The 20834-nt window shown below is 46.0% G+C and overlaps 1 protein-coding gene across 2 annotated transcripts in view; it reads left to right on the top strand.

Moving 5' to 3' along the window:
• specc1 (sperm antigen with calponin homology and coiled-coil domains 1) overlaps positions 1-20834 on the top strand; it is a 208956-nt gene that overhangs the window by 25781 nt on the left and 162341 nt on the right. For both annotated transcript variants that reach the window (XM_051664237.1, XM_051664249.1), the window contains one exon: positions 11212-11406. In XM_051664237.1, coding sequence (XP_051520197.1) covers positions 11245-11406 — 162 coding nt within the window. In that variant the 5' untranslated portion in view covers positions 11212-11244. The remainder of the gene's footprint in view (positions 1-11211; positions 11407-20834) is intronic.

Consider the following 20834-nt stretch of genomic DNA (forward strand, 5'->3'; position numbering starts at 1 on the left):
TAAGAAAAATATTCATAGTGTTTGGCTTGATGCTGCCCCCAATCCGATCAGCTGCATGTGTGTTTGTGCAACGTAACAAAGGCTAACAACATGGAGACTAATATAAAATCTTGTAATATTTGCAGTGCGATTGTACAGTGTGACTGTAGCTTGACTTTGCCCATCATGCATGTATACACTGGCTTTATTTGACAATAACTGGCCTTAGCGTTGTGCACATGTTGATGAACAAAATGGGTCTCCTTTCTTTTCTTTAAATACCTTTAATAAAGTGTTAGTTACGTGAAAGTTAGGGGCTTCATATCAAAGCATATGGATAGGCTATAAATGGGAGAATAAGCATCTACCGCTCCTTCTTTTACCATGAAAATTCAGATGGATCGCTAATGATTGCTTCATTCTGTGATGCGTTTCAAGTGTTCTGTACCTATAGCCAACATTCGGGAATCAATCATTTTGACAAAACTGTAATATTAATCATTTCATATTGCTGCGCTGCTCAGCGTGCACTGCACATATCCACTAGAGGGCGCAGCATGCTCACACAACGCTGACTGAAGTGGTGAATGCAGGTCGTCAATTTTTAAAACGCAGCCTTTTGATGTTTCACGCAAGGTCAAATTGCAATTTCAGTCTTATTCAATCAGTCGTGCAGTCTTAATGGATACAATACCAATCTCTCAGTGGTCAAAGTCTGCAGGTTTCACAGCATTTTGTTTTTTCCTTTTTCCATGTCCATTTTTTCACATCCGTAACACAAGTTTATTTCTCGATCTAAACTGGAAAAACTGGTCTAAAATGAATTTTTTCTGATGTCTCGACTCTATCTGCAGGGGTTTAGGATTATGCATACAAATAGTTTGATATACTAGTAATGAGTACTTTCTAGATACATTTTAGATAATTTCTAGATATTTATTATAAAATTAAGATAAAAATGAATACCTACATTGGCTAAGAAGTATTTTGCAGTTTTCTTATTTTTAACTAATATTTCTGGGTTATATTAAATAAATTAGATTTTAATTCGTCTTACATTTACACTATGTTGACAACTTCCTGTGTGGTGCACTTTGATTTTTTTTTTTTTTTTGCATTTTTCTTGCATGCCTTTGTTCTCTATAATGAATCTGATTTCTCTAACCAGCTTGCCTTGCATTCAAATAAAGAACATGTAATTTAAATCATGCTGAATTTACTTTTTTAGTTGAGTACATTTAAAAGTTTAAATATTGACATGAATCATGAATCGTTTTTTAAGTTTGAAAAAAATCTAGATTTTATTTTTTTTGCCTTGCCTATCTATTTTGAATGTTAGATGTCATGGAATATATGGAAAGGATGTTAATTTTACATAGTAAATAGTCTAGATAATATTATCCTTTAATTGTAAGAGACTTGTTAGAGCAGTCTGCACAGTTTATTACTACCAACATTAGACATTCTGTCTAAGAAATCTTTTTTCCTCCTAAATATCAGTGGAATATATTTGTATGGTCTTTTATTACAAATCCATTTTTAAATGCCTGCTCTTAGTGGCTTAAGATTTCCCTCCTCATTTTTGGGCTGGTGCATTTCCAACATTTCCAACATAGACAATTCATCACAATACTACAAGGCAGCGAATTTGTACCAATTCGCATGTCTTAATTCGTGCAAAAACGTAGAACTTATACATTAAACAGTCATATACACTTAACGAACACGTGCTCAGGATCCGAAAGTGTCACTTTCTTTCGTTATTACACACTAGGTTTTTTTAACATTAATATCATGGTTATGTTTACGCTTTGGGTAAGGTGTCACTTTATGTTTAGGTATAGGGATGGGGTTTGGGTTAGGGTTTAAAGTTACAAAAACACAGTTTTTCATAGACAAACTGAAGGTTATCTTCTTCACATACGTAACTGTAAGTGTTCTGTGCCAGCATCACGGTCACAGTCTGCTTGCAGGCTATTAGAGCGAAACGTGCTAGCCTCTCCTGTACTACAAACTGCTGTTCCAGTTGTTGGTTTTAATAGTGAGGATGAACTTTGAATTCGCTTGAGTCCCTAATACTGAGAGTTTTTTTCTAAAGCTGAGATTTATGTTGCAATACAAAGAGATGCAAGTATGCAAGCCGTAACTAATGCAACGGCACCATTTAGACCTAAAGAAATAGCTGTGAGACTTGCAATAAAGTTTTGTTTAACCTGAGAATGCATATGTAACTTCATGCCTCTTAAATGCATATGTGGGCAAAAAAGACCCAAGTGAAATCTAGATGCTTATTCTTTATAAAACTACTTTTTTTTTCAAGGAAAATTTACTCTAAGGATAATTTTATTAGTAATTACATTTGTAAATAGTTCATATATCTTTTATTCAATGCTGAAGAGTTTCAGAAAATTGAGTAGGAGTTTTGTTTTTTTTTCTCTGAATTAATAGTGTTGTAACACTCCATAGTGTTGTATATACATGTACACCTGTGAATGTATACTGTACTCATTCTGGTTGCTGTTTGATCTTCAGAGGGCACTGTTGGACCCCTCCATCATATCACCATTCTTCAAACAGTATGCACACTGTGTTGTAATCAGATAAGCATTTACAGGCTTCCTCTCATTACACCCAACAACATACATTTCACAGTCTTCTTACCAGCAGCAGTATGTGTGCCTGTGTTTGAAATGTATGTTCAGAGGTCTCTCCTATTAGCCTAGATCCAAAATGTACTGAAATGTGGGATATCTGGTTCACAATACTCTAATATTGTGAATCTTTATGTTGAGTGTATTGTGATTAAAAACTGGTTGTTTACTCGCTTGTTTTTCATTCATCTTCATTTAACTTTTTTCTTGCTTTGTGCAACTAGTGTTGAACTTCCATAGGCACATCAGTAAAAACAACAACAACATAAAGGAATAGTGTACCTTGGTTACAGCCTATTTATCATAGCACAAAACGTCATGGTTACTGGTGTAACCTCCGTTCCCTGATGGAGGGACATAGGGGTCACTCTTGGGAGCCCGAGACACCTCTGGTCTTTGATAAAAGGCCAATGAAAATTGGCGAGTGGTATTTGCATGCCACTCCCCCGAACATACAGGTATAAAAGGAGCTGGTATGCAACCACTCATTCAGGTTTTACGCTGAGGAGCCGATAAGGTCCAGCCATTTCAGCGGGTAGTTCAGCGTTGTGGCAGGAGGGACCAACGTCTCGTTCCCTCCATCAGGGAACGGAGGTTACACCAGTAACCATGACGTTCCCTATCTGTCACTCACTTGACGTTGGTGTCGATGTAGTGACACTAGGGGTCCCTATACAAAACGCCACAAGGCTGAACTGTGTTACGTGAACTGGCGGTGTGTGGTGGGCAGACTTGCTGTGTGCCTCGTCGACACGTAACCTCCCCCAACACAGTTATGAGTGTCGAACGGCCCTTTTTGGGGACAAGTCGACTACCCAGAGATAGAGACAGGCTTAACCCAGTCGTGGCCTCTTTCCCCTTCTCTTTTTCCACTCCCTAAAAGAGAAGGGGGATTATCCGATTGGGCCGCCAGGTCTAGTCGGGGGGTGTCCCTCCCAAGGGGAGGACACCGCGGAGACCACACCTCACCCCAAGAGAGGGGGGGATATTTAAGTGGAAGAATACATCACATGGTCTTTCCAACCATGTGGAGAGCCTTCAAGGTAGATCCTGCCCAATGGGGGAGGAGTTACTACAACATGGAGACTGGGGCAGAGGGGCTCTGCCCAAGGAAGACGCAGTTTGCCAGCAGGGAAATTAATTAGCGGAAGATATAGATCGCATGGGGTTAGCCTTACAGAGAACCGCCACATGCGGAGCACCTACCCCAGAACTGGGCTCTTAGTTAGCGCGTGTACTGGGCCGGCAGCAAGTCTCTCCGAAAACTCGACTGCCACAGGGCTCGGAGGAAGTCAACCAGGGAACAACTTTTGTGAACACTACTGGGAATTAACAGCGCACATCTTCAGCTCAAAAGGAGGTGGAAGGTGCTATGTGCAAGCAATACACCCAGCCGGCTATCCCGGGCTTATCCGCTTGTGTTGCGTGCCACTACCTGGGATGAAACCGGTTCCACCCGGAGGTTGTAGAACCTTGCAAAGGTGTTGGGTGTTGCCCAGCCCACTGCTCTGTAAATGTCTGTTAGAGAGGCACCTCTGGCCAGGACCCAAGAAGCCGCTACACCATGGGTAGAATGGGCTCGTAGCCCTACCGGGGGCGGCATGTTTTGGGCGAGATATGCCATAGTTATGGCGTCAATGAGCCAGTGGGCGATCCTCTGCTTGGAGACAGTGCTTCCTTTCCGCTGTGCACCAAAGCAGACAAAGAGCTGCTCAGAGACTCTAAAGCTCTGCGTGCGATCCAAATAGATGCGTAAAGCGCGCACCGGACACAACAACGACAGGGCTGGGTCTGCCTCCTCATGGGGCAGCACTTGCAGGTTCACCACCCGGTCCCTAAAAGGAGTGGTGGGAACCTTGGGCACATAGCCCGGTCGGGGTCTCAGGATCACGTGAGAATAGCCCGGACCGAACTCCAGGCACGTTTCGCTGACAGAGAACGCTTGCAGGTCACCTACCCTCTTGATGGAAGTGAGCGCAGTCAGGAGGGCAGTCTTCAAGGAGAGTGCCTTAAGCTCGGCTGACTGCAAAGCTCAAAAGGGGGCTCTCTGTAGACCCTGAAAAACTACAGAGGTCCGATGAGGGAACGAGGCGCGGCCTGGAGGGATTCAGCCTCCTGGCACCTCTTAGGAACCTGATGATCAGATCATGCTTCCCTAAGGACTTACCGTCGACTACCATTGCAGGTGGGAGACAGCTTAGGTCTTCTGTGTCCCGTCCAGGGGCCAGACATGGAGATTCCAGAGGTCTGGGCGTGGGTGCCGGATGGTGCCCCTTCCCTGAGAAAGAAGGTCCTTCCTCAGGGGAATTTGCCCGGGGGGAGCTGTCGCGAGGAGCGTGAAGTCCGAGCACCACGTCTGGGCGGGCCAGTAGGGTGCTTACCAGGACGACCTTCTCCTCGTCCTCCCTGACCTTGCACAGGGTCTGTGCAAGCAGGCTCACTGGGGGAAAACGCATATTTGTGAATGCCAGGGGACCAGCTGTGTGCCAGCGTGTCTATGCCGAGGAAGGCCTTGGTCAGGGCGTACCAGAGCGGGCAGTGGGGAGGATTCTTGGGAGGCGAACAGGTGCACCTGTGCCTGTCGAATCGACTCCAAATCAGCTGGACCACCTGAAGGTGGAGTCTCCACTCTCCCTTGAGGGTAACCTGTTGTGACGGTGCGTCTGCCGAAGTGTTGAGGTTGCCCGGGATGTGAGTGGCTTGCAGCGACTTGAGGTGCTGCTGACTCCGTTGGAGGAGACGGCGGGCGAGTTGTGACATACAGCGGGAGCGCAGACCGCCTTGGCGGTTGACATATGCTACCGCTGCCGTGCTGTCTGTCTGAACTAGCACGTGCTTGCCCTGGATCAACGGCCGGAACCTCCGCAGGGCGAGCAGAATTGCCAGTAACTCGAGGCAGTTGATGTGCCAACGCAGCCGCGGACCCGTCCAGAGGCCGGCGGCTGCGTGCCCGTTGCCAACAGCACCCCAGCCCGTTTTGGAGGCGTCTGTCATGACCACGACGGGCCTGGAGACAAGTTCTAGGGGAACACCTGCTCGTAGAAACGAGAGGTCGGTCCAAGGGCTGAAAAGATGGTGACAGACCGACTTAATGGCCACGCGGTGTGTCCCGTGGCGCCATGCCCGTCCCTGTGTGCGCATAACACGTCTCGAGAGTGAGCTAAGATTAGCCAGTCGTCGAGATAGTTGAGAATGCGAATGCCCACCTCCCTTAACGGGGCAAGGGCAGCCTCTGCGATCTTCGTAAAGACACAAGGAGACAGGGACAGGCCGAAAGGGAGGACTTGTACTGATACGCCTGACCCTCGAACGCGAACCGCAGGAAGGGTCTGTGTTGAGGAAGGATCGAGACGTGAATGTACGCATCCTTCGGGTCTACCGCCGCGAACCAATCTTGATGCCGGACGCTCGCTAGAATGCGTCTTTGCGTCAGCATCTTGAACAGGAGTCTGTGTAAAGCCCGGTTCAGTACTCGCAGGTCCAAGATTGGCCGCAACCCACCGCCTTTTTTCGGTACAATGAAGTAGGGGCTGTAAAACCCTTTCTTCATCTCGGCTGGAGGGACAGGTTCTATCGCGTCCTTCCGTAGGAGGGTAGCGATCTCCGCGCAAGGTAGCAGCGTTTTTGTCTTTCACCAAGGTGAAGTGGACACCGCTGAACCTGGGCGGATGCCCGGCGAAGTGAATCACGCAGCCGAGTCGGACGGTCCGGACCAGCCCTCGTAAAGGACTGGAAGGCGCAAGCCATGCATCCAAGTTCCGCGCAAGGGGGACCAAAGGGACAACGTCATCGGATGTACCGGCAGGTGGGGCCTCGCGTCGGGGTGGAGCTCGAGGTGCCACACCACGTCGTGGCCGTGCTGACTCCGAGGACATCGAAGCACTTACCTGGCTCCTTGTGACCACCCCTGGAACAGCCTGGAACGGGGGAGGAAGAGGCCTGTCCTCGTGACCCATGGAGACTGTCACATCGGGGGTGGATTTGTGCCACAGCTGGGCGCTCAGGGCGGGAGACCGCCGCTGGAGCGCCAACCTGCCAAATGGAGTGGTGGACGGTGGTCGTGATGCCGGCCGTACACACCGGATACGTGACCCAGGGAACAAGGAAACCACTCTTGCTGAGCTCTTGAGTACTGCAGCCACTTGGGCATGCAGCGCAATTAAATGCAAAAGGTAACAAAAAGATGAAGATCTGCTTACCAGCTCCAGAGCAGCGGGTTTCGTTGTCCCTGGGTCGCCCGTCTCAAGGGCGCTTTGAAGCCTTTCACGGGTTCTGGGCAGCTGCGAGACGGGTGGCGTCTACTTCTTACGGTGGGCTCCACGTCGGGGCCAGGCCGAAGGGGCGGGCTGCGGCGGAGCCGGTGCAGTCACCGCAGGGGGACGCCCTTGGCGATGAGTAGATGGGGTACGGGATCTTGAGCCACGCCGGGGCAGGATATGCCGGCAAGCATCCATCTACTGCTCTACCATCGAGAACTGCTGGGCAAAGTCCTCGACGGTGTCGCCGAATAGGCCCGCCTGGGAAATGGGAGCAGCAAGGAATCGTGTCTTGTCAGCCTCACCCATCTCGACCAGGTTGAGCCAAAGGTGGCGCTCCTGGACCACTAATGTGGCCATCGTCCGCCCGAGAGACCGCGCCGTGACCTCCGTCGCTCGGAGAGCGAGGTCGGTCACCGAGCGCAGTTCCTGCATCAATCCCGGGGCGGAACTACCCTCGTGCAATTCCTTTAGCGCCTTGGCGGACTTGCAGGAGAGCCATGGCGTGCAGGGCGGAGGCAGCTTGTCCAGCGGCACCGTAGGCCTTGGCCGTCAGAGACGACGTAAACCTACAGGCCTTGGACGGGGGCTTTAGGCACCCTCGCCAGGTGGCGGCACTCTGTGGGCATAGGTGCACCGCGAGCACCTTTATCCACCGGGGGATTGCCGAATAACCCTTGGCCGCCCCACCATCGAGGGTAGTGAAAAGATCGGGACCGGGCAGTAAAAAGTGCCTCCCGCGACCTTGTCTGCTCTTCATGCACTTCCGGGAAGAAAGGAACGGGGCGGGGTGTGGCTTTGAGCAGCGGCGCGAGCCCAGGAACCAATCACCGAGCCGCGAGGGTTCAGGGAAGAGCGGTGAAATCCACTCTAACCGACGCTCGCGGCTGCCCGGGAAAGCATGTCGTCATCTCCGCGTCAGCCTGTGACTGGGCGATCGACCCCGAAGGGAGGAGCCCAGCTGAGGCTTCCGACTGGACGAGCCCGCCCTCCGATGCTGCGCTCGAGAGCTCATCACTTTCGCGGGCTCCGAATAAGAGGTCGAACTCGCCGTGAGACGAGCCGGCAGACTCACCCGGAAGCCCGATCGGGGCAGACGAGCATGCTGTGGAATGGGAGGTCCGCGGGGGGATACCCAGTGGAGGCGGTCCCATTGGGGTCCCCAAATCGCCGCCAGTGCTAGCCACGCTGGCCTCAAACCCGTGGGTAAAAGGACCGAGGCGGGAGCCTCTGGGGTGGCTCGCTTTCTTACGAAGGCAAGCCGCGACCACAACGTTGCCATGGACATATTCTCGCAATGAGAACATGACCATCCACGAACGCTGTCTCCTCGTGAGCAGTGCCCAGACACGAAAGACAGTGATCGTGACCGTTAGAAGGCGAGAGATAACGAGCACAACCAGGAATAACACACAATCGGAAAAGCATCTTTAAAAAGACGCGTCTTTAAAAAGATGTTCCGTGTGTGCGCTCTTTTAGAGAAATATATACTCTTTTAGAGGGGAAAAATGCTCTTTCAGAAAATATACTCTCTAGTTTTTCTGCCGAAGCGCCCAGGGGCATTCTCTGCAGTGCACCAGTGCAGAGGAGGGAGAAGCCGCTGAAATGCGCCGTCAGATCCAGCAGAGGTGAATGAACAGTAGTATTCAGCTCAGTGAGCATGACCGTTCGGCTCCGAAGAGAAAATCTGAATGAGTGGTTGCATACCAGCTCCTTTTATACCCGTATTTTCGGGGGAATGGCATGCAAATACCACTCGCCAATTTTCATTGGCCTTTTATCAAAGACCAGAGGTGTCTCGGGCTCCCAAGAGTGACCCCTAGTGTCACTACATCGACACCAACGTCGAGTGAGTGACAGATAGGGAACCCTTGCACTGTACCACACAGTACCCAAGGAGATACTTCGAAAGGAAAAACGAGTTTTAGTCTTCTTTTCTTAGCTCGTTATGATTTTGCATTTTGGTCGAATAGAAATAATTGAGTGCCTTCTCAAAGACTTGCTCTTAGACGACAATGTTGTTAGCCATAGGTCACCATAGTAACAGCATTCATTCTGCAGAGCACATAATAATTCCCAGAAGTCAAAAGAATAGTTTAATACTTCATATTTTGATATTAGTAGTACATTTATTATTCTATGAATGGAAAGACAGAGAGGAAGCAAGTTAGAGAGAAGTGCAGGAAGAAGATGGATTCGTGAACAAAGCCAATTTTTCTCCCTGGTGCATGTCTGCTTTTCATATACTTAGCATTCGACATCCCTTGAGATGTTGTTAATGGTTGGGTCTGTGTACCTTTACTCCCCACCATCTTTCAAATCAGTGTGACCAGCCCACAAGGGTATACATACAGCTGGCTGCAGAACACATTAGTTCTTCCCCTCTCTGTTCTGAAGAGCACTTACGCCTCGTTCAGTCAATGGCCACCTGTCCACTCCTCTCATATTACGTCTGCTTTGTTCACTAATATGTCCTGTAAGTCACTCAGTCTGTGTGCATTAATATTTAGAGAGGCTATGACTGAAAGATCTTCTAGGGTGAGACCTGCACTCTTGCATTGAGTGTTGGGTCCCTGGTCCCTTAGAGGTCTTTGTTTACTAGATCACTTACTAAAAGGATGTGCTTAGTCCAGGAATCTGATTTATTTTACCTTAATGTCTTTCTCTATTTCCTTTGTTTCTCTCTTTTTTCTCTCTCTCCCTCTAAATTGCCCCACTTTCACTAGTATTAATTTTGTATCTCTCAAATGATCATCCATGTTCCTCGAAGGCAGTTCTTAGAAGATTTCTTAGAAGATCTGAAACGTTAAGGATCTGCAAAGAAAAATGAACCTTAAGCATTTTAGTGTAAAAATAGGTCTCACAGAAACATGCTTCTTATAGTACAGAGCTCAGTTTCTTTTTACAGTGTATTCTTCAGTTGCCCCAAATTAAATCTGTGCACTTTTTACTTTTTCTGAATGGATTTTTTGGGGAAAATCTGCAGAATGGATTTAAATATGGTTAAATGTCTTAACAGAGATGAAAGTAGAAAGTGCAGAAAGAGGTCTGTACAGGCATTTAGCCTGAACCTGGACCGACTTGAGTGTTTCTACATGAAAAACTAGCCAGAACCTAGGCCCGAAACTGAATAGTTGATTGAATCTCGTCTGGAGTCAGGTAGCAGACCTCTAGCAAAAATAGATACTCTTATTGTTAGTTTAACCCATTATAAGCAAATTTGCACAAATACACTGTATATTAAACAAACATGTAAGGGACTAGGGATTTGGAGAACTTAATTAAGGGCTTTTTTTATGCAGAAATCTGTATAGTTTTGTCTGGAATTCTGCAGGTGCAGATTCTGTGCAGGCCTAGTTACAATGAAACTGTCAGGGGGCGTTCACACCAAATATGTTTTGAGTCCATCTGCAATGATTGGTTTTCTATGTAAATACAGTTTACGCTAGATGGACGTCATTGCCTGTTGTGCCGGATCTCGCTGTTTTTTACATTTAGTAATTTAGCAGATGCTTTTATCTAAAGCTATTTACAAATGAGGAGCAAAAGTCAACAATATCTGCAGCATCGCACTGCAAAGTTCTAGATGGAGAAGCATAGAAGTGAGTGCAGAAGAAAGAGGCAGACAAGGAATTTAATTTTTTTAATAATTAAAAAGTAAGTGTGGATTGGTTAATTGCTCATGACACAGATGCGTTTTCAGCTGGTTCTTGAATGTTGAGATGGTTTCAGCAGGTCGTGTTGAGGTTGGAAGCTCATTCCACCACAGAGGAACAGAGAATGTGAATGATCGTGAAATGGACTTTGTGCCTCTTTGTGATGGGTCCACCAGGCGAGTCAAAGCCCTGAATTTGATACAGGCAGCTACAGGTAGCCAGTGGAGTGAAATCAAGAGGTGAGTGATGTGAGCCCTCTTTAGTTTTTTGAAGATCAGACGCGCCGCCACGTTCTAGACCATCTGCAGCGGATTATTCCTGCTAGCTGGGAGACCAGCCAACAGAGTGTTACAGTAGTACAGTCATGGCGCTCGTCTAGCGCCATGTTTTTTAAATGCTGTGTTAAGTTAAAATGAATTTCAACTTTTAAAATTGTGTTACTACAGTATGTTCTACTCTATTTGTTGCGCTGTCTATTTTTAAATTATTATTTTTTTTGAGCTCAAGAACATGTTCAGTCGAAACGGCCCCTTACTGTATCACTTCATCACAAGCACACTGATGTTTGACAAGCATTTCTTTTGCCATCCCATTGGGATTAAAGTATTTCCTGCTCTAATCTGAATTCTGATTTTGACCCTCTGCTTCCTCTTGCTGTTTTGGCCACAGACTGAGTAGCAAGAGTCAAGAACTGTGAAAACCATGTTGAAAGGGGGCACCGCCAAGGCGGCACTGCCCAGGATGGGAGCCCCAGAGCGGGCAAAGCTGTCTACCAACACCTCCCAAACCTCCTACTCCAGCAATATTGGTATGAAGACCTCCAGATCGTCCAGCACCATCGCTTCAGACCTACGACTCAGTAAGGTGAGCCTTAAACAGTCTTATGATGCATGAGTAGAAGAAAAGATGGAGTTAGGGTCAGTACGCACAGAACGAAGGGTTCTCAGGGTTCCAAGCTTTTTAAATAAAATTAGTAGGCCTGGTATTTTCTTGGTGGTATTTGTTCAGTTAAGGGTAACAGCACACTGCCAAAATAAAAGCCTCCTCTGATATAGTAGCAGACAAACATTACAGATGCTACTCTTGAGATGCTTGTCCCACCCCCAGCTTAAGGCCCGTTTACACATACAGCAGCCTCCATCGACAAAAAGAGAGTGACCTCTGGTAATCAGGTAAATTACAGGAAAAACGTTGAGTTGCCTTTACTGGTAAATGTACCACATGTGCTATTCACACATGCAACGTCTTTTTTCTGTTTTGCTAGTACCATTCACACATCAGCACTAAATGCCGTTAAATTATGTGATGTCAGCTGCGCTGGAAATGTATGCTTCTTGTTTAAAAACATAGCGAGGTATTATTTTGTATCTGAATTCTCAATGTATTTCAAAGTATGTCAGTGATTTTTTAAATTTTTTGGCAAATGTTTACCTTTATGCAGTTGCTCAAGATTCAACGACATCGTACGCAACGACTTCAGATAAGACTGATGGATCTGCTCTACTCATGCAGCTGCTGTTGCTACTTGACATGAGTAAATATGCTGTTGCTGTTGCACGGAGCCCGTGCGCTGCTGCTGCTAACAGAGAAGTGTGCTGCTGCTACTGAACAAACATAAAATCACCCCCGTAGAGCAGATATAGATGGGTGGTGCTGGGGAGGTGGAGGGAGAAACGTTGTGCAGCCAGCCACTACAATGCGTAGGTGGGTTATATATAATTTGATGAGGAAAAAAGGGGTTCTGATTGGTTAACGTAGCAAGGTGTGCCGGGGTGACCTATCAACCTACGCCAGTTTCCTAACTGAACTTTATTTGTCATCTCAGTTAGGACAACTCTCTGAGTAGTATAACATACATTTTTTTATTCTATCTATCTATCTATCTATCTGTATATATATATACACACTACCGGTCAAAAGTTTTGAAACGACTGAAATGTTTCACGTGATCTTAAAAATCTTTTGATCTGAAGGCGTATGTAACACTTTTTAGTGGAAAGGAGGAGACGAGAAGTTTTAATAATGCACCCTGACGCTTACATCTCCACACTCGTCAGCTTCACAGGCAAACATTTACTCAGACACTTCCAGTTCATTACACTAATAATACAATATAATGCAGCGTCGTGGCCTTTCTTGCGCCAGTCTCTCTCTCCGACTGCTGGCGGTGTGGCTCTTTTAAGCCGCCCTCCCTTGCTCACTGAAATTGGAGACAGGTATTAGACATAATTTAGCTCAGGTGTAAGCGCCCTTACTGCTTTCACTCTCTCCGGAGAGATGCTTGACCACGCCTCCGCTGCCACATATCCCCACTGCCCGACTCAGGCCGGGGAGGCATCCGGCCTGCCTACAACTCCCCCCCCATTTCTGGAAAGGAAGTCGGTGACAGCCATTTGCGCCCCGGTCTGTGGACCACCTTGAACTTAAACGGCTGAAGAGCCAGATACCAACGGGTGATCCGCGCGTTGGCATCTTTCATGCGGTGGAGCCACTGGAGCGGGGCGTGATCGGAACAGAGGGTGAAGGCCCGCCCCAACAGGTAGTATCGGAGAGTGAGGACCGCCCACTTGATGGCGAGACACTCCTTTTCCACGGTGCTGTACTTAGTTTCCCTCAACGAGAGCTTACGGCTAATGTACAGCACCGGGCGCTCCTCCCCACCACCACCTGCGAGAGTACGGCCCCCAGCCCTCTGTCTGAAGCATCTGTCTGTAAAACAAAAGGGAGAGAGAAATCAGGTGAATGTAAAAGCGGCCCCCCGCAAAGTGCGGCTTTAACTTGCGTGAACGCCTGCTGACACTGCTCCGTCCACTGGACCGGGTCTGGAGCTCCCTTTTTAGTGAGATCAGTCAGCAGGCTGGTGACGTCCGAATAATTAGGCACAAATCTTCTATAATAGCTAGCCAGCCCCAGGAACTGTCTCACCCCCTTTTTGGTCATGGGCCTCGGGCAGGTCGCAATCGCCGCTGTCTTGTCAATTTGGGGACGCACCTGCCCATGGCCCAAGTGGAACCCCAGATACCGTACTTCCACCCACCCAATCGCACACTTCTTTGGGTTTGCTGTGAGTCCCGATCGGCGCAGCGATCTCAGAACCACCCTCAGATGTTGCATGTGCTGCTGCCAATCATTGCTGTAAATGATGATGTCATCTAAATAGGCAGCGGTGTAAGCTGAATGCGGTCTAAGAATTCGGTCCATGAGACGCTGAAACGTAGCGGGGCCCCAAACAAACCGAACGGAAGTGTCACAAACTGGTGTAATCCAAACGGTGTGGAGAAGGCAGTTTTTTCACGGGACATTGGTGTCAAGGGGATCTGCCAATAACCCTTTGTCAAATCCAATGTCGAATAAAACCGAGCAGTGCCCAACTGATCGAGCAACTCATCAACGCGAGGCATTGGATATGCATCAAATTTAGACACCGTGTTGACTTTCCTATAATCCACACAGAACCGTACAGAACCGTCGCTCCTAGGCACTAGAACAACTGGGCTGGACCAATCGTTGTGGGATTCTTCTTTTACCCCCATATCGAACATTGCATCCAATTCTTCCCGAACGATTTTCTTCTTGTGTTCGGGTAATCGGTAGGGGCGACTACATACCACGACCCCAGGTCTCGATGTGGTGGTGAATGAGGTTCGTACGACCTGGTAGAGGGGAGAACACATCCGCAAAATCCTGTTGCAACCTGGCAACCTCTGTGAGTTGACTCGGTGAGAGGTGGTCTCCGCAAGTGACCGGGGTGAACTGTTTATGTTTTGAACTCACCTCTGGTCCGAGCTCCGCCTTCTCGGGAACTACCATAGCCAACGTCACAGGGACCGCCTCCCTCCGCAATTTCAGGAGGTTGAGGTGGTATATTTGATGTGTGCCCCCTCTATCGGTTCGTTTAACTTCATAATCGAGATCTCCCACTCGTCGTGTGACCTCAAAGGGTGCTTGCCACTTGGCGAGTAATTTAGAGCTCGATGTGGGAAGTAATACAAGCACTTTATCTTTGTCTCGCGACTGCTCCAAAGGGAAATCCCCCTCAGGGAATTCCCTGAGAATAGGAGGGGCTGCAGCCTCTCCCCCAATCTCATCATTATGACGTGGAGCTGTCGAGGAAGGCCCCGGCTCCGCCTCCCCTGCCAGAGCATCGCACATTGCACATCTCCCTAATTTCATACAGGACCCATCCGCACAAATTCCGTTTAATAAAACTCTAAAGTCAGGCCAATCAGTCTCCAAAATCAGCGGATGGGTGAGGCGGGAACTAACCGCGGCCTCCACTCTATGCTTTTTCCCCTGGAATTTAATCGTCAGTGTCACCACCGGATACTTGTGAATATCCCCGTGCACACATTTCACCCTCACCGTTTTAGTTGTGCCCAAAGCCTCGGGTTGAACTAAGCGTTGGTGGATAGTGGTTTGATTACACCCGGTGTCCACCAACGCTTGGTGAGTACCCCCCTTGACACTTATCGGTATCCGGTACGCTCCGGCCCGGTCGGGGGCAGCCTGCGGGAGGTCAGAGACCTGCACCACCGTTCCCAGCTCCATCAGAGGGCACTGATCCCGGAAGTGGTCCGGGTCCCCGCACCTCCAGCAGGCTGGCCCAGGCGCTACGCCCGCACTTGCGTCAGCATGCGCCCCCCCTGAGAGGGAGAGCGGCGGGGCATCGGGGTAGGGGAAGGTGTCGCCTCCCACGTCCAGGGAACTGGTCTCGGTGTCTGAAGTCCTCCTCGTCTGCGTGGGGCAGGAACGGGCCCTGGGGAGAGAGCAGAACGAGAGGAGTTAGGGGAGGGGAATGAGACAGGAGGAAACACAGGGGCAGGGGAAAGAGAGTAGGAGGGCTCTTCCGCCCTCGGGATCGCTGCCATTTGGTCCTCCGCAAGCCAGACGGCTTCCTCCAGCGACGCCGGGGGGTGGCACTGGACCCACTCCGCCATCCCTTTTGGCAGTCGATGTATTAATTGCTCCAGTACCACCTGGTCAATGATCCGGTCGACGCCGTGGTCCCCCGCTAGCAGCCATCTTCGGCAGGCGTCGCGGAGCCGTTGGGCGAAGGAAAACAGGTGGTCGGAACTCTCCAGCTTCAGGCTCCAGAAGAGTTGATGACTCTCTTCCAGGAACAGGTCCAGGAACGCCTCGGGGTCGTCCGCTGTCCCCATCTTCTGTAACGCAGGCGGGGGTGTGGGTGTCCAGGGTCGCGGCTTGGATGCCTCCTGGCTGAGGAGGCTCCGGATCGCCTGTCGGTCCTCTGCTTGAGCGCGCAGGAGCTCCACAAACTGGCGATCTTGATCTTGCTGGAGCTCAAACAGGGTTTGCTGGTGGTTCCGATGTAAGACAGCGAGGGCTTGGAGGATCTCCGCCAACTGGGAGGACTCTACGGGGCGACTTCCGTCCATCTTCAGACTTTTCCCGATTTTCGGCACCAGTGTAGAAAACTTCGTTTAGGTTTAGGTTCCACTTAGTGGAAAGGAGGAGGCGAGAAGCAAGATTTCCTGGTTCAGGTAGGAATTTTACTAATACACCCTGACGCTTACAGTTCCACACTCGCCAGCTTCACAGGCAAACATTTACTCAAACACTTCCAGTTCATTACACTAATAATACAATATAATGCAACGTCGTGGCCTTTCTTGCGCCAGTCTCTCTCTTCAACTGCTGGCGGTGTGGCTCTTTTAAGCCACTCTCCCGTGCTCACTGAAATTAGAGACAGGTGTTAGACATAATTTAACTCAGGTGTAAGCGCCCTTACCGCTTTCTCTCTCTCCGGAGAGATGCTTGACCACACCCCTGCTGCCACAGCGTATGCTTAAATGTTTACAATTAGTTTTGTAGACAAAAATATAATTGTGCCACCATATTAATTTATTTAATTATAAAACTAAAATTTTATAATAAAAAAAAAGCTTTGAAATTGAAGATTTTGACCAAATAATAAAGAAAAGCAGCCAATAAGTGCCCAACATAGATGGAAACTCCTTCAGTACTGTTTAAAAAGCATCCCAGGGTGATACCTCAAGAAGTTGGTTGAGAAAATGTCAAGAGTACATGTCTGCAAATTCTAGGCAAAGGGTGACTACTCTGAAGATGCTAAAATATAACACAGTTTTGATTTATTTTGGATTTTGTTTAGTCACAACATAACTCCCATAGTTCCAGTTATGTTATTCCATAGTTTTGATGACTTTACTATTATTCTAATATGTCATAAAACATTATAATAAAGAATGAGTAAGTGTTTCAAAACCTTTGACCGGTAGTGTATATATATATATATATATATATATATATATTTATATATATATATACAGTTGTGCATTTAAAGAAAACATGAGTGAGCTGGCAAAACACATTTCTTTTATTTCTTATGGGATTCGTATTCAACTGTATGTTATAACAGAATGGCACAATCATAAACAAAACATGGCAACAAAGAAAAAAATGAAATGACCCCTGTTCAAAAGTCTTCATACCCTTAGTTCTTAATACTGTGTATTGCCCCCTTTAGCATCAATGACAGCGTGCAGTCTTTTGTAATAGTTGTCTATGAGGCCCCAAATTCTTGCAGGTGGTATAGCTGCCCATTCGTCTTGGCAAAATGCCTCCAGGTCATGCAAAGTCTTTGGTCGTTTTGCATGAACCGCACGTTTGAGATCTCCCCAGAGTGGCTCGATGATAATAAGGTCAGGAGACTGTGATGGCCACTCCAGAACCTTCACCTTTTTCTGCTGTAACCACTGGAGGGTCAACTTGGCCTTGTGCTTAGGGTCATTGTCGTGCTGGAAAGTCCAAGAGCGTCACATGCGCAGCTTTCGTGCAGAAGAATGCAAATTGTCTGCCAGTATTTTCTGATAACATGCTGCATTCATCTTGCCATCAGTTTTCACAAGATTCCCCATGCCTTTAGAGCTCACACACCCCCAAAACATCAGTGAGCCACCACCATGCTTCACAGTGGGGATGGTATTCTTTTCACTATAGGTCTTGTTGACCCCTCTCCAAATATAGCGCTTATGGTTGTGACCATAAAGCTCTATTTTGGTCTCATCACTCCAAATTAAAGTGTGCCAGAAGCTGTGAGGCGTGTCAAGGTGTTGTCTGGCATATTGTAACCGGGCTTTTTTATGGCATTGGCTTCTTTCTGGCAACTCGACCATGCAGCTCATTTTTGTTCAAGTATCGTCATATTGTGCTCCTTGAAACAACCACACCGTCTTTTTCCAGAGCAGCCTTTGTCTCCTGAACAATTCTTCTGGCAGTTGTGGCTGAAATCTTTATTGGTCTAGCTGACCTTGGCTTCGTATCAAGAGATCCCCGAATTGTCCACTTCTTAATAAGTGATTGAACAGTACTGACTGACATTTTCAGGGCTTTGGATATCTTTTTATATCCTTTTCCATCTTTATAAAGTTCCATTACCTTGTTATGCAGGTCTTTTGACAGTTCTTCTCTGCTTCCCACGGCTCAGTATCTAGACTGCTCAGTGCATCCACATGAGAGCTAACAAACTCATTGGCTATTTATACACGGACACTAATTGCAATTTAAAAATTAACCTTTAATTGCCATTTAAACCTGTGTGTGTCACCTTGTGTGTCTGTAACAAGGCCAAACAGTCAAGGATATGTAAACTTTTGATCTGGGACATTTGGGTGATTTCTGTTATCATTATGATTTAAAAAGGAGCCAAACAACTATGTGATGATAAATGGCTTCATATAATCACTATCCTTAAATAAAAGACTTCCAGGGGCCTCAAGATCTTTAAAATTATTTAGATAGGAAGATTATTTTGATTTAAATATTTATTACATTATAAAATTATAATACTGTAATGAAGAATATACAGCTCTAGATGTTCTGGAGTACAAATTATAATGATTAATAGTTTTAATCTATTGTCGATAGTGTTTTCTTTCATTAAAACTTGAAAACAGGCTTTGTCATTATTACAGTAGAAATAGAGGACATATCTTATTATAATAAAATACCCTACATGGAAGTAGGGTTGCAACGGTATGAGATTTTCACGGTATGATAACCGTCTCAGAAAATATCACGGTTTCACGGTATCATGGTATACGGTATTACACAGTTATTATCAGTTACAATGACCCTTAAAGGAGAAACTTGAATTAAAACTTAAAACAATTGTTTTAAATTTGAAGTATGTGTAAAAAAAAGTCTCCCTTTTGAAAATAAATAAAATAAGCCACAACATTAAAACCACTCGCCTAATATTGTGTCGTGCTGCCAAAACAGCGCCAACATTCTGAGATGATATTCTTCTCACCACAATTGTACAGAGCGGTTATCTGAGTTACCGTAGACTTTGTCAGTTCAAACAGTCTGGCCATTCTCTGTTGACCTCTCTCATCAGCAAGGCATTTCTGTCCACAGAACTGCCGCTCATTGGATGTTTATTGTTTTTGGCACCATTCTGAGTAAACTCTAGAGACTGTTGTGCGTGAAAATCCCAGGAGATCAGCAGTTACAGAAATACTGCATGCAACAACCATGCCACGGTCCAAATCACTGAGATCACATTTTTTTCCCCATTCTGATGGTTGATGTGAACATTAACTGAAGCTCCTGACCCGTATCTGCATGATTTTATGCACTGCACTGCTGCCACACGATTGGCTGATTAGATAATCACATGGATGATTGTTGGTGCCAGATGGGCTGGTTTTAGTATTTCTTTAACTGCTTTTTTCTCTACATTAGAGATGTCTGTCCAATGCATCTGCAGACCAGTAATACATTTTAAAATAGTTGGAACACAAGAATATGTCCTCTGAGTGTGTCCTCTTTCGAAAATTATAAAAAAAATTGAAGGTATAGGTGTTAAAAGACAACAATGGAAGTAGCGGTCACAGGAGGAGACAGAGAAAAGGAGTGAGAGTAAATTGTACTATAACCATCCACTCAAACATTTTTAATTTGTGATATAATAGCAAGGAGAGAGAGAACATGACACTGAATAAAAGAAACTGCTGACACAGGAAGAGAGGCAATGAAACAGGAGAGATTGGGAAAGACTGAGATGTATCGCTATTGTGTGAATAGAGCCTCTGCAATTTGAAAAATTAAACAAATTACCGGTAAGCAGTCTGTCAGTATGTCATAGTTACCTTGACCTTAATAGATGTCGAACCAGTCAATGATTTTACCCTCTTCTGTCATGTATCAGGTATCCATCATTTTGTCTTGCATTATAAAGTGACATTGCGTTATCTTTGTGTTACAGAACTAAATACATTTATTATTATTAGGGATGCACCTATTTTAAAAACATTTACTGATCTGAACAATAAAGCCATTGGCTGATAACAATACTAATATTTTGTTTTGCTCAGAAATTGTTTTAAAAATGTACAAAGAGGTACAAAAGCTTTTTATTGTGTATTGTCGCTTAATCTCAGTAACCGTCCTGTTATTTGACACTTTCACTCATTGATTAAAGTAATCATGACTGACTGTGAGTACTTAATTTCTACAATGACATCTAAAACTGAAAACTATTGATTTTAAATTATGCTGCATCCACGCCACTAGATGTCATTGTAACTCCAAGATGACACAAAGACAAAAGTTACTGAGCGCACCTTTATGTTCTATTGTAGTATAATGGATAATGCCATACACACTGCTAGAGGTATTACACAATGCTGACTAAATCACTGAGTGATTTGCTGAACGGAGACTATTTTTAAGCTTTCAAGTTTTATTAATTGCGCAAGACCATACTGCAATTTCAATCTTAACTCAATCAATTGTGTAGCCTTAATGAATACCATACCAATGTCTAAGAAGTCAAAGTTTGCTAGTTTCAAAGCGTTTTGGATGGTTTCCGGTACCTTTATCGTGTATAGGTAAGTGCTGCTTTCATAACTGTCATGACTGTAGCAACGGTTTTCCCTCATTAATGTGAGAGTGAGAAAGATTATAAATTAAATTATAATATTAGATTATAAATTAAAAATTAGGGCTTAGGACTGCCAACACTTCTAAATTCTGTGGCTATTATTATTTCTGGATTGTGCAGTTGAATTCAGAGTTTTTACAAAGTGTTTTACTAATTAATCATAAATAAACCATTGGTTTTTCATATCAGCGTTTTCATGCTTCAAACCGATTTGTCAATGGTTTTAATTTGGTCAATAATTGGCAAATAAATATCAGTGGCCGATATATTGGTGCATCCCTAATTATTATTATATTTATTATTTATTATTATTAAAAGCTTAACCTGTTTTCTCTTCCTAACATAAAACCTTTATATGTTCCCCATG

Source organism: Myxocyprinus asiaticus, chromosome 3, assembly GCF_019703515.2.
Source record: "Myxocyprinus asiaticus isolate MX2 ecotype Aquarium Trade chromosome 3, UBuf_Myxa_2, whole genome shotgun sequence".
NCBI lineage: Eukaryota > Metazoa > Chordata > Actinopteri > Cypriniformes > Catostomidae > Myxocyprinus > Myxocyprinus asiaticus.